The following is a 13,059-nucleotide window of genomic DNA, read 5'->3' on the forward strand; positions in this document are numbered from 1 at the left end:
TCGGACCGGAACCGGATTTAGAAAAACGTGAGCCAAAAAAGCAACACAAAACAGTAAAAGGTGGGATCTTTTTTGACGCACTTCTTCGGGTATTCCTATAATTCTGTTAACTGGGGAACTTTATGAGCAGCCAAACAAACTTTACTAAGTAATACTTTCATGGTGTTAGCCTGTGCTAGCAGTGTAGCTACGAGTCTGTTTTCGTCTCTTTTTTCTTTTTTTTTTATCAGCTTTTAAGCTTAAATTCTCCTCAGGCCGGAACTGCCTTACTGCTTGTTGCTATTCGAATGCTTAAAAACGTTAACATAAAACGTTATTTGAGCCATGAATACACCCAATCCGTTCGGTAGTGCCCATGGAGGAGCTTTCCAAGTCCCGAGCAGCAGCGTGAAGCCCAGCTTGTTCTCGTCATTTGGGCAGCAGAGCTCCAGCACACAGGCCCCGCAGAGTGTGGGATTTTTCGGTCAGCCGCCCCCTCAAGGAAGCAATATGTTTGGACAAGCCCCGGCCTTTGGACAGCCATCTGCGCAGACTTCAGCGTTTCCACAGCAGTCTGCCCAGGCTTCAGCGTTTGGACAGCCATCTGCGCAGGCTTCACCGTTTCCACAGCAGTCCGCCCAGGCTACAGCGTTTGGACAGCCATCTACACAGGCTTCAGCGTTTGGACAGCCATCTGCCCAGGCTTCAGCGTTTGGACAGCCATCTACGCAGGCTTCAGCGTTTGGACAGCCATCTGCCCAGGCTTCAGCGTTTGCACAGCCATCTGCCCAGGCTTCAGCGTTTGGACAGCCATCTGCCCAGGCTTCAGCGTTTGGACAGCCATCTGCCCAGGCTTCAGCGTTTGGACAGCCATCTGCCCAGGCTTCAGCGTTTGGACAGCCATCTGCCCAGGCTTCAGCGTTTGGACAGCCGTCATCAGGAGTAAGCAGCACGGGTTTTGGGGGTGGCACAACACCGGCTTTTGGACAGACTGGAGGGCCTGGTCAGAGTTCAATGTTTGGGCAAACGCCTGCTTTTGGGCAGGCTTCGGGATTTGGCAAACAGCCACCAGCAATCGGCCAGCAGCCCTCTGGGTTTGGGAGCCCACTGAGACCCACAGTGAGTCAGCCTCAGCTTCTCGGGTTTGGACAGCCATCATCATCATCCACCACTGCCACCACCAACGCCAGTCTGCTTGGGCCAGGTCAGAGCAGGAGCTTCGCACCATCTGAATTTAGTTTCAGGCCAGCCAATGAGGCACTTTTCAAACCCATCTTTAGTGCCAGTCCCGAGCCAACCAACCCCCCAACCACTTCACTGTCCAACTCAGCTTTTGGTGGGTCCCAGACAACCTCCAGCACCACCACCACGGCTGGTTTTTCTCTGTTGCCTAAGCCTGGGTCTTTAGGTTTCAGCTTCTCTGAACCAGCCTCAGCCCCCTCTATCTCCTCTCAAAGTAACCCACTAACAACTGACAGCAGTAGTGGTCCAGCTACCACTCTTCAGTTCACCTTCTCCCAACCAGCCACACTCACCAGCTCCAGCACTAAGGCTGCCACCACAGAGCCCACCACCCCGTCGTCTTTTAGCTTTACACCCAAAACCCTCCAGCCTCAGGCATCGCAGCTTTTTGGAGGAACAACTTTTGGTCAGCCCTCAGCTTTTAGTGAAACCAAAACCAAAGAAGAGGCTAGTACAGATGTTAAAGTCCATACTGCCCAAGGGGACATCAACATATTTGCACGGCTTGGCAAAGGCACCAAGCGGAAAGACGATCCACCAATCTCCAGCACCGGCCTTGAGAAATCAGCTGTCCCTGAGGAGGATGTTCCACCTGAAGCAGAGTCACCGAGACATCCCCCAAAGAGGCCGCTGATGAGGTCGCGTGGCGCACCAAGAGGATTAATCAGCCGAGCATTGAGCAGTCTTCGTAAGGATGGTGCTAAACCAGTGAGGCGGGAGGCTGCAAACGAACCGGAGAGGGAGGATGTCCAAATTCAGAGTGGTGACCTCTTTGTAACTCCACCTGCTGCCCAGACACTGACCAAAGATGTGCAGGATAAAGCCGAAGAATCAGGTGAGACATAAAAGTCATATATACTATGCATTAGTAACAAATGTTCGAAGGTTCATGACAAAAATCTTTCATCATGCAAAGTACTTCTAAACAATTGAAGACCAGTTTACTCGTCAGTGCTTACAATGACTGTAGTGATTTTTCTCTACAGATTCAGCAAAACCTTCAGAATCAAAGGTCGCAACCACGACCCCAAATAAACGTGGCTCACGCACTGAGAGCATGGACAGCCTGAGCGGCATGTCTCCCACCGACTGCACCTCACTCATGTGCAGGAACGTCCCTTCATCACTCAACAGAAGAGACACGATCGAGAAGCACTTTGCTCGGTTTGGGAAAGTTCACAAGATTATCTGCCGGCCCGCCAAGAACCTCACCATAGTGTACTTCAATGACCACGTGAGTCACCTCTTTGTACCCTCAACATCTTAAGTTAGAGGGTATCAACAAAACTGGCATTCAGTTTAACTTTTCTCTCTCAAGCTTCTACTCTTTTATTGCAAGTATTTTGGAGTTTCCTATTCTACTTTATAGAGTGTAATGTAGATTTTTTTTGTCTTTTCCCATCATCTCTTCCAGGCATCAGCGGCAAAAGCAAAGAAAAAAGGCAAAATCCTGCAAGGAAAAGAGCTTCTCCTCCTGTGGCAGAGAAAGAAGCAGAGTAAATGCAAACATTTCTTTAAAAGCTAGTTTATTTTGGCAAAAATATCCTCTACCACAGAGTGATGGTTCTTCTGTATTAATGTGTAATGTTATGGAGCAGGTCCAGGGGAGAAAGCGGGTAGATCTGGAACTGGAAAGGAGACGTCAGAAGGAGAAGGCCAGGAGGACATGGAGTCAAAAGCGGGTTCTTCTTCACCACTCCGGAGACCCACCCTGAGACCTCCCACACTCAGCAGCACGGTGACCTTCAGCCGCAGGTAACACAGCACCTAATTTTTACTTCACCAATAAAGCTGTCATGTAGTATGAAAAGTTTCCACAACATCATGGCTCTCTCACATGTGTCAGCTCCCCGGTGAAGAAACCTTCCCCCGTAAAGGCTCTGCAGTTTGACACTGAACCTCAAAAAGAGAGCAGCACCAGCCAGAGCTCCGAGCGCCCGGTCCCATCCTCTCTCCTCCCCCTCATCGGGCAGGTGGCTGAGACCGCAGAGGACAAATACCGCCTCCTCGAGCAGAGAGACAAGATCCTGCGTCAAGGCAAAGCCACCTCTCACATCAGCCATTATTAACAGAGCTACAAAAAATAAAATAAAAAGGTGTGAGACATTTAGTGCTAATGTCTTTACAGGCCGGCCAAAGCGGACAGACCTCCACCTTTCCAAGGTATTTGTGGGGACGTGTCCTGACATGTGTCCTGAGAAGGAGAGGTACATGAGAGAAACTCGGAACCAGCTCAGCGCATTCGAAGTCATTCCAAGCACAGAGACGGTAATGTCTTTAATATCAATATTAATATTATTTAAAATATTAAATTTGACCTAGAACTCTATGTTTAGTATTCAGAAGATTCTCTGGAGCACATTTAGATTTAAACGCTTTATTCACTTCATCTGATTGCACTAATTGGACGTTTGGGTGCACAACATTGTAAACATATCTGCTATTCATAAATAATGAATGTGTAAATATCTGTTTAGGCTTAGTGATAAATAATAAAAAATATGTATACACTGGAGAGACACTGCAGACTAGAAATGTCCAACTCACTTAAGTTTGTGGGCCAAAGAAAGCCTCGTATGATGCCCGACAGTCAAACAACTAAATGTTTAAAACTTTTCTTTTAATTTAAACAAAAATTTGCTAAAAACTTTCAAATGTAGTGAACTGTCGATTACAGAACTGATGATGAACCGCCTGAGATACTTTTAAATGTCTTCTTACATGTAATTAAAGTACTGTCATATTTTCACTTTTCACCCAGTGAGGTGATGTTAACATTACCTCAATGGGTAGTGCAGAATGAAAATGTATTGGCCCAGGGCAGCCCCAGGACTCACTGGAAAGGTTATACCTCTTGGCTGGCTTGGGAATGACGTTTTGTCCCCTTCCGATGAGATTAAAGAGGTGGCTGTGGTGAGGGAAGTTTTGGCTTCTCTGCTTAGACTGCTGCCCTGTGACTCAAACGCTGATGGATAGATGGATGAAATGGTTGTCAGTGTTTTTTGTAGCAGGCTGTAACCTGGTCATGCAAGGAAATGAGATTCTTCTTGCTGTAAACAATTTTTTCTCCTTCCGTTTCTGACCAGGTGGATCACAAAGCCGCCATCAAGGAGTACAGCCGCTCATCAGCCGACCAGGAGGAGCCCCTGCCCCACGAGTTGCGTCCTTTGCCGGTGCTCAGCATGACTATGGACTATCTGGTGACGCAGATCATGGATCTGGGCCACGACAACTACCGGGACTGGTACGACTTTGTCTGGAACAGAACCCGCGGCATCCGCAAGGTAGTGCTTCAGATGAGCTGCTCCAGCTATACTTAATTACAACTTCAAAAAAGCTGTTTTGTTTCTGGAGGTTTAGGTGGGTGATTGGTGTGATTTAGTCATTGCTCTGGAGAGACTGATCCTCGTCTCCATCTCTCACTCACAGGACATCATCCAGCAGCACCTCTGCTGCCCACAAACGGTGTCACTGATTGAAAAGTGCACCCGCTTCCACGTGCACTGTGCCCACCACCTCTGCGAGGAGCACATGTCAACGTTCGACCCCAAGATAAACAACGAGAACATGACCAAGTGCCTGCAGAGCCTGAAAGAAATGTACCAGGACCTGGCTACGCGTCACATCTTCTGCCCCCGTGAGCCGGAGTTCCGTCAGTACAGCGTTCTGCTGAAGCTCAACGATGGGGACATCCTGCGGTCAGTCACGGAAACATATACAGAATATACCCATTCGGTGCTCCAGCGAGCATTTCCTCTGTAATTTGTAGCTGCATCTCACACCTGACCCTTAATCTCCACGCAGTGAGGTGCAGCAGTTTCGTGATGAGGTGCGAAACTCCACCGAGGTGAAGTTTGCGGTGCAGGCGTTTGCTGCCGTCAACAGCAACAACTTTGTTCGCTTCTTCAAGCTGGTGAAAGGAGCCTCGTACCTCGCCAGCTGCCTCCTGCACAGATACTTCAACCAGGTCAGAAACTGCCTGGAAATCATGTCTGAATCTTTCTCAATGAGGTTGTTTACGCACTTTTTTCAGGGATGCTTCAATTGTGACACTTTTGGATCACAACCTAAATTTGCTGATTAAATCTTTGTTGCTCTTATTATTATTTTATTTTGTTTGTGTTGTTATTCATCTCCTGCACTGTGCCAGGAAACAATTTAATTATTTGATCTTTTATTCAGCACAAAATGAATGTGCCATACCAGATAATATTTTTATTTCCTGATATACTGTAGTCATCAAGCCTGATGGACTTTTTAATGACTTTTTTTTTAAATGAGTGAGAGAAGGTTAAAACAGAGGATTGCAGTAACAGGATGGCAGCAGGTTGTTATAATGCTTACACTTGTGTTGTAAGCTCGTGCTGTATCTGGAGCGCACGTCAACCAGCTGACGACCACCAAATCCCAGTTAACCAACTTCCTGTCAATGTAATTATTATTCCTGGAACTGTATGACAGCATAATGGTTGTTAGCAGCTGTAGCTTATATCTTAAACAATCCTTAAAAAAATATGATGCTTAACTTCAGCATGGAGATTAATTTAGATCTGGCAGGATATTAATTAAAGGGACAATATTTTAGTTTTTTGTTGGTTGAAAGGGTCAGAACAAATATTGATGTGTTGGAAAAAGATTTGGTGCTCATTAAAATAATACAGTTTTTTGTGCGGGTGTTGAAAACTCCTAAACTTCATGTCTGTGTGCAGGTCAGAGCTAAGGCGCTGAAGACCCTGAACATGGCTCACACTGTGGGTCCCCGCTCAACTTTGTTTCCTGTTAATGACGTCGTGCGGATGCTGATGTTCCGCACCACTGCAGAAGCGACTGACTTCGTCCAGCAGTACGGCCTCAACGTCAACGACGGGTGAGCGTCCATGCCACTGGTTTCTCTCTCAGCTCCTTTCAGTGGAATGCTGTGTTTCTAAGGTCGTATTGCAGACTTATTGCATCGGCAAGACCACCTTAAATAGCCTTTGATTTAATCTCGTTTTTGTGTTTTACGTTTTGTCTGCAGCATGGTCGAGCTGAGTCGAATAGCCTATCAGGAGCCAGAGCTGCCGCTATCCCAGAAGAAGTCTGAAGTGATTCTCGCTAAGAGAACGGTCTTGATTGGGGAGGTGGTAAACGGAGGGCCCCTCCCGAACCCTCCCCAGCACACCCCCGTCTGCAGCTTTGACTCCCAGAACAAATACAGAGGAGAAGGAGGCTTGATCGAGGCCACGCCATCCCAGTTTAAAGGTTAACATGTTTTATTTTCTCCAGTTGTTGCACGCACGTTAGGTTATTCTATTTCTGTAAAACTCAACTAAGAATGATCATTTGATCACATTCAGGAGGCGAGGAAGTGAATTCTTTGATGCCTGTTTTGCCGTTTCAGTTGTTGGTGACAGAATGGAGCTGAAGGCGCCACCCAGTGGCGAGCTGCTGTCTCAGGTCGTACCAGTCAAAGCTCCCGATGTTCCCGCTGCCTTTGGGCCAGCTGCAGCTATTATGGATGAGACGGGAGAGCTCTCGACCCACCCAGCTGAGCCCCAGCTGCTATTCCAGCCTGTCAGACCCCCGTCACCTCCACCCAAACCTCAGCTGGTGTTCAGTGATGAGGTGGGGAAGAGTTCCCAGCTCTTCATAGACATTACTAATTCTCATTTTCAATACAGACCGTTCTCTAGTAACTCTGTGTTTTTATAAGCAATGTAGATATTTTTGCAATTAAATTTAGGATTGCTCACTTAAAATCACTTAGTGTACCTTTAACAGTAAAGATAAAGAATTAATATTTTCCTTCCTTCTCTTAAAAGATGATAAGAACTCATTAAAACATCTTTTCTGTCGCTCGCTGCAGGACATCATAGCTGAGCTGGATGGTGTGGTAGAAGAGGTGGTTGATGCAGCAGTGAGGGAGATGGCTGAGGCCGGCGCCAGCTACGCTTCAGCAGCGATCAAGTAAGCTTATCATGAAAACCTGTGATTGCAGTGTGTGGGAGGAAGTCCTCCGGTTAACGTGATTGATAACTGGCTGGGTTTTTTTGTTTATTTTTGTTTTGTGCAGGGAGAGCAGCGTGCAGGTGGAGATGATGGTGAGCGAGGTCCTGAGGCAGATGCTACAGGAGGTGTCTGCTGCCGAGATCAAGCTGGAGCATGAGCGCATCGCTGAAGAAAAACGCAAGCTTGAAGAAACCAGGTTGGTCTGCCAGCAGCTGGTTTATAACAGGCGTATCACCGCCCTGGGTTCAGTTAGGAAAAGGGGAAAATATCTTCTACTCTAACAACAGACTCGTGTTTTCCTAAGCCGCAATTGTGACTCTGTCTTAAATATTTTGGGCTGTTTTTGCCACGACTAACCCTGGTCTGTTTTTCCTTTTCTGTCTGTATCAGGAGGCGTCAGGAGCACGAGGCTTTCCTAACTCAGTTCAGCTTCTCTCTCTGCACAGAGGTGATGCACGAAGTGCTAGATGAGACCATAAAGGAGACCGCCGCATCTGAGATCCAGTAAGACTTAAACAGATCTGACCAAATGTGTAACTAAGAAAAATCTGTTATGTTAATTTTTGACCTGAATACAGTCGCTTTCCACGATACACGGTTCAAAATAATCCTTATTTGTCTTTTTTGGGCTTTGGCACAATTTTCAGTTCATCCTATGTCTCAGAGAAGCTCTTTTAGCTCCTGCCATTTAAGCCAACTGTCTTCTGATTGGCTGACCCACAAAGGAGGTGGGCGGGGCTTCTGTTGCAGATTGTGGAGAATAGAAAAACCAGCCCGACACTGAATGTTTGAAGAATTACTTACACACGCACACCAACCTCATTATTTAAGACTTGTTTCATATTTATTATGAGCATCCACTAACTTAACAGTATGCATGTGACAGAGGATGAGGACGAGTGGACATGCAAAACAAAAAGAGGAATGTCGTGACGTTGGAGCTCTTCGAGTGGCAGACATTAACTTAAAAAAATTGTTTTTCAGAGAGGCATTGAATGAGAAAGCAGAGCGGGTGGCTAAATGCACAGAGCAGGTGTGTGTGAGTCTAGTTGAGGAGACTCTGAATGCAGACATCGCTGTGTTGGTTGAAAACCTGCTTGAAGCAGAGCTGCAGCGTATCCACAAGTACATCAAAAGGTAAAAACATGGATAATGAAGGCACACGAGCAAAACAAAACAGCACCAAGAATCCCAGAAACGTCTTTCTGCAGTTTTTAAATATTCTTCTTCCTCATCTACCAGGTGGCGTGACGTGGTGGCTGTTCGCCGTCAGCTGAAGCGACAGATGCGAGGCTTTCCTGCAGCCCCTTGCTGCGTTGACCCTCGCTTCAAACTGAAAGCTCTGGCTCCCAGCGCCCCTGCTCAGCCCTCCATAGCAGATCTGGCTCGTGGTTTGGTCAACCTGGGAAATGCTGGCATGTTGGCGCTCTCCAGCACCAGGTGTGTGTATCTCCTGTCCTCTCCTGTCTCCTGTCAGTGTTGGACGATGAGCACAGTTCCTTTGCTGTAACATGTTTTCTGTCTGTCCAGGTTGTACGATATGAGACGAGGAGCAATCCACCAGATGAGAGTTCACTACTACTTTCAGCAGCTGCTTGAGTAAGTCCTGTTCCTGTGTTTGTTCAGTCAGCAGTCCGTGTCACAAAGTGTCATTTTGACCTGTTTCTGGCGTCGCCCTCAGCGAAACAGTTTGGGCGCCTCTCGACCTCCCGGCGCTGGTGACGGAAAGCATCCCCAACGCACCCGAGCGAATCTTCTGGAAGGCCGTCGTTCTTTTACCCAGCAACCATGAGAGCGTTGCCAGCGTGGCAGACAGGTGCTCTAATGCCCTAAAGATATTCTAGGCCCGGTTTTCTATGAACATTTCACTGATTGTGTCCTGTCTGTTATGATTTCAGGATCCTCTCTGACTGGCTGGAGGTGAAGCTTGGTGGGCATAAGGAGTCAGAGGGCAGGGAGGAGCAGCCAGAGGGCACCCTGCAGACACTGACTGTCACCAACACGCTGCAGGAGAGCGGACAGCGCACTCACAAAGTCCACATTAGCATCAAGGTCAGATCACGCGGGGCATGCAGAAATAGAAATATGATTATTCAGAGCAGAGCTGTGCTAGAATCACAATAGACAGGAGCTTCACGTTAGGTTAAATGTTTTAAGGCTGAAGCTGAAAGGCTTGTGTGAAGAAAAATAACTAGAATTGGCTTAAAGGGTAAAGAAGAAGCAGCTTTTTCAGGGACATAAATCATGTTTTGCTGAGATTAAAAGTACCAGAAGTCCGTTAATGATCAGAAAAAAAAAACGGTTAGGAATTATATTTTAATATTTCTTTCCCCACCCCGCAGGTGTCTCGAGGTCCGCTAAACGAAGACGGCCTGTCAAAAATGGAGGAGAGTTGTGAGCTCCAGGGGACTAGTGCCCTCATCATGCTGCTGCCCGCCCTGCCCACTGTGGAGCCTGATCAAGACGAGCAGGACGTCCCGCTGTTGTCCGCCTTGCTTCAGCTCAAACAGCTACAGCAAGCCAGCGCCTGGCACTGCCCACTGCCACTCGTCATCCTGGTACCAGGGCTAGACGGGGGCGCTGCTGATACACAGAAACTTGTTGAAGGTGAGAAATGGTAGTGAAGACAGCACGAAGAGATTTCTGTAGTAGTTGGTAAATGAGTGTTTTTAAAAAAGCTTCATCTCTTCTAGCTCTGAAGCTGCACACACTGGTGACGGACGGCCTGATATCGGAGTATACGTTCTTCTTCATACCAGAGACCACTAATGATCTGCAGGGATCCAAACAGGTACGCATTTGCTCCTTTGCCATCATGGAGGTTTTTTTTGGTCTTGCTTTTTTTTCGGTCTTGCTTTTTTTTCTTTACTGACCTTCTCCATCTTCTCTCCGTCCTGTCCTGTTGTTTGTCTTCAGATAAACCAGGCCGTGCGCTGGCTGGCTCTCCGTACTCTGCCACCTTTCAGTCTAACCTGTAAGACCCTAGTGGAGCTCATTGAGTCCACCTTAAGTCATGAATTCAGTCCCAGAATTTACTCCCACCGGTTGGAGCGAGCTACCGCACATCTTCCATCCCAGGATCCAGCTCCTGTCGTTCAGCTTTACAACGCAGTCCTGACTCACGTTGCTGATAAAGTGGCATCTCAGGAGCTCTGCGGGCTCTCATGGCCTCCGGGCGAATTCTGTCTGCCTGACATGAGGGATTTTGTGCCTCATCTGGCCTGGAACTCCTACCAGCACCTGGCCTGGCTGCGGGAAATCATCCTCAGCCTGCAGCTGCCAGAGTGGGAGCAGCTGTCCGCAACAGGTCAGTTTCACACAGAAAGAGATTTATCTTCCACAAAGATATTCAGAGGTTAATAATCCTATTTTATATATTTAATCATCTTATTTCTCTCTTTAGACTCGTGGTCTGAGCTGTGCTCCTCCATCTTTCGCTACGCCGCTAAGATCCCGGTCTCACGTCGCAATCAACCCCTCCTCATGTCTCGACTCGAAAACCTTCTGGAAAGAGTCAAGTTAAAGAGTCGGCGCACCCGAACCCCCGGATACGCTGGAGAAGACGATGTATGTGTGGACTTCAGTTTGATTCCTTGGGATGACGTGCTGGTGATCTGCATTGACCACAAGCTGAAGGACTGGCAGATACCTAAACCACCTGTCTGCCAAGGTGAGGACCATGCTGCTGTAATTAATTAAAACTAAATTTGAGACTAACTAAAACCATATAGAGCACTTAATAAAGTTGCCAAATACAATAAAAATGTAAAGACAATGTCTTAAGTTTTAGTCTTTGTCAGTTTGGTCTAATTTTCTGTGGAAGATCATCTTAAAAAAAATGCCTATTTTCCACTTTGCTATTGATGTTTTTGACCCATAATTCCTATTTATTGTTTGTTTTAAGATGCTGTGACAGAGGATGGAGAGATCCTGGTTTATTTCCCCAAATACTCACTGAAGGGCTTCCAGCCGCCCGAGGAGTGGACGGAGGCCATGAGGCAAACTCACAGAGAGAAGCAGCAAGAGAAGGAGGGGTAAGGAGGCCCAGGAAAACCCCACAGGTTGTCAATGCCTCTGAGACATGCGCATCTTTCTTTTAATCTGACAGCACCTGAATGTGCAACACTATTGTGCAGTGCATGAAGCAAAAACTCATACTCCCCAAAAACAGTCCTACTTAAATGCTCTAAAGCCGGCGTCATGGTGGCATCCTTGGAGCGCCTCCTTTGCTCTTCCTTTGTTCCTAATTCCTCCGGTTTTCTCCCTCCTCAGGGTGAGTGCAGCTGCTTATGCCACACCCACCACGGCGACCCTCAGGCAGAGGTTGTTCCACAGTCTGGTGGAGCCCGTCGAGGCTACGTCAGCCCCGCTGGACATCACCCACACGCCCACGCCACCGGAGCTGCTGGCCCACAAAGTCCTGCAGAGCTTAGAGGAGGAGAAAGCTGAAAGCAAGAGGTATACCTACATCACTGCATGTGATGGTCATGGATTAGGGTGGTGGGGCTCACACAGGTAGGGAGTTTTAGCCCCAGACTAGATTTTTATGACCATATGGCCATCCCACACCCACCAGTTCAAGTGAACCTCAGTGAACCTCATGGCAGTTTGCAAAATCATCCCAATTTTATTATAATGAGAATTTTCCACTTCTTTTGTGTCCCCTATGAGCAACTTTTCATCTGCTGGGTATCCAGGAGCAAACCATTACACCCTGATTCATTTTCTGCTGCGTTCGTTTCATTTTTGATTCAATATTAATTAAGAAGTCCCTGAAACCCTTGCGCAGATTCAAAAGGTTCTTGTTGACTGAAGATTGTTTTTAGCCATCTCTAGTGGAGCTAAACTTGAGAGCAACTGAATTTGGGCCTGAAAGAAAGAAACAAGAGCATTGTAACCAGAATGAACTCATAATCATCACAAGTCAAAATTGTGATTTTTAAATTGAAGTTTGATTGACTGGGGAGTCCGACAGTAAACACACCCTCTCTGCCTTTCTGCAGGAGCATGGAGCAGCTTCAGTGCTGGGTGGATGGCGACCCTTTGGAGCAATTGACCACCCCGCTTTTCCTCCCATCCTCCACCCTTCTGTCCATGCCCACCACCATAAGGCACACCCCCACAGCCAGGACTCGAGAGGCATCTTTCACACAGGTACGACTGTTTCCCGACACTGAAATAGGTTCGCTGTTTAAGCTGCTACAGATAAAGAAAATCTTTTATCTTTCCAGGAGCCTGATGATCCTTTGGAAAAAGTGACCCGGCGTAAGACTGCTCCTGAATCTTTGACGTGGCGACTGAAGGAGCTGGAACGCCAGATTTTGGCAAGCCAAGAGGAAGAACTGGCCTGCAGGCTAAAGCTGAGCGGCATGCTGAGCATCGTCGATGACTGACAGCACTTGAAGCAAACAGAAGTGTTTGCATCTTCATACCTGTCTGTGACATGATCATCACCTTTTCATCTCAGTGTGGTCGGGTTCACGGACTACAAATAGGAGTGTGGGGGTTTTTTTTGTTGTTGTTGTTGTTGTTGTTATTTTAAACATGAAAATGTATATTTTTAGCACTGGATTAACTTTGTAACACTGACTCCGGATTTATTGTTGTTTATTAAGAGTGTCTCTGTGTAACTAGCACATTAAACGCTGGGGATTGAACTCCTTTAATCCCACATTATTATTGAATATATAATTGTTGAATAAAAGTGGAATATTTTTCTTGTAAAACCGTTTGTCATTGTTATCATTGCTTTATCACTGTCCAGCTGTGAGCCACATGTGTATGTTTATCTGAGCAGCTCTATGATTCCACGACCTCACTGTAAACTCCGCCCATTTCCCCTCCCACTCG

General features: G+C 47.1%; 1 protein-coding gene across 2 annotated transcripts; it reads left to right on the forward strand.

The window, feature by feature from the left end:
• The first annotated feature begins 20 nt into the window (after positions 1–20).
• On the forward strand, positions 21–12,913 carry mcm3ap (minichromosome maintenance complex component 3 associated protein). 2 transcript variants are annotated; one of them, XM_085385355.1, is made up of 29 exons: positions 21–561; positions 622–2,056; positions 2,208–2,455; positions 2,636–2,717; positions 2,820–2,976; positions 3,068–3,258; positions 3,350–3,489; positions 4,308–4,505; positions 4,651–4,919; positions 5,026–5,188; positions 5,931–6,088; positions 6,239–6,462; positions 6,602–6,825; positions 7,067–7,167; positions 7,274–7,405; positions 7,600–7,713; positions 8,194–8,346; positions 8,452–8,649; positions 8,740–8,808; positions 8,891–9,025; positions 9,108–9,261; positions 9,552–9,816; positions 9,903–10,000; positions 10,126–10,516; positions 10,613–10,879; positions 11,114–11,243; positions 11,482–11,667; positions 12,213–12,363; positions 12,441–12,913. In XM_085385355.1, exons 1-29 carry the CDS (start codon positions 325–327, stop codon positions 12,600–12,602), a joined length of 6,432 nt encoding a protein of 2,143 aa, XP_085241481.1. In that variant the 5' UTR covers positions 21–324; the 3' UTR covers positions 12,603–12,913. The 2 variants fall into 2 exon arrangements, with proteins under 2 accessions (XP_085241481.1, XP_085241480.1); XM_085385354.1 differs by having other exon boundaries at positions 21–2,056.
• Positions 12,914–13,059: the final 146 nt, after the last annotated feature.

This window comes from Rhamphochromis longiceps, linkage group LG16, assembly GCF_057381845.1.
Source record: "Rhamphochromis longiceps isolate RC_006_pf linkage group LG16, R_longiceps_female_GT1.1, whole genome shotgun sequence".
Lineage (NCBI taxonomy): Eukaryota > Metazoa > Chordata > Actinopteri > Cichliformes > Cichlidae > Rhamphochromis > Rhamphochromis longiceps.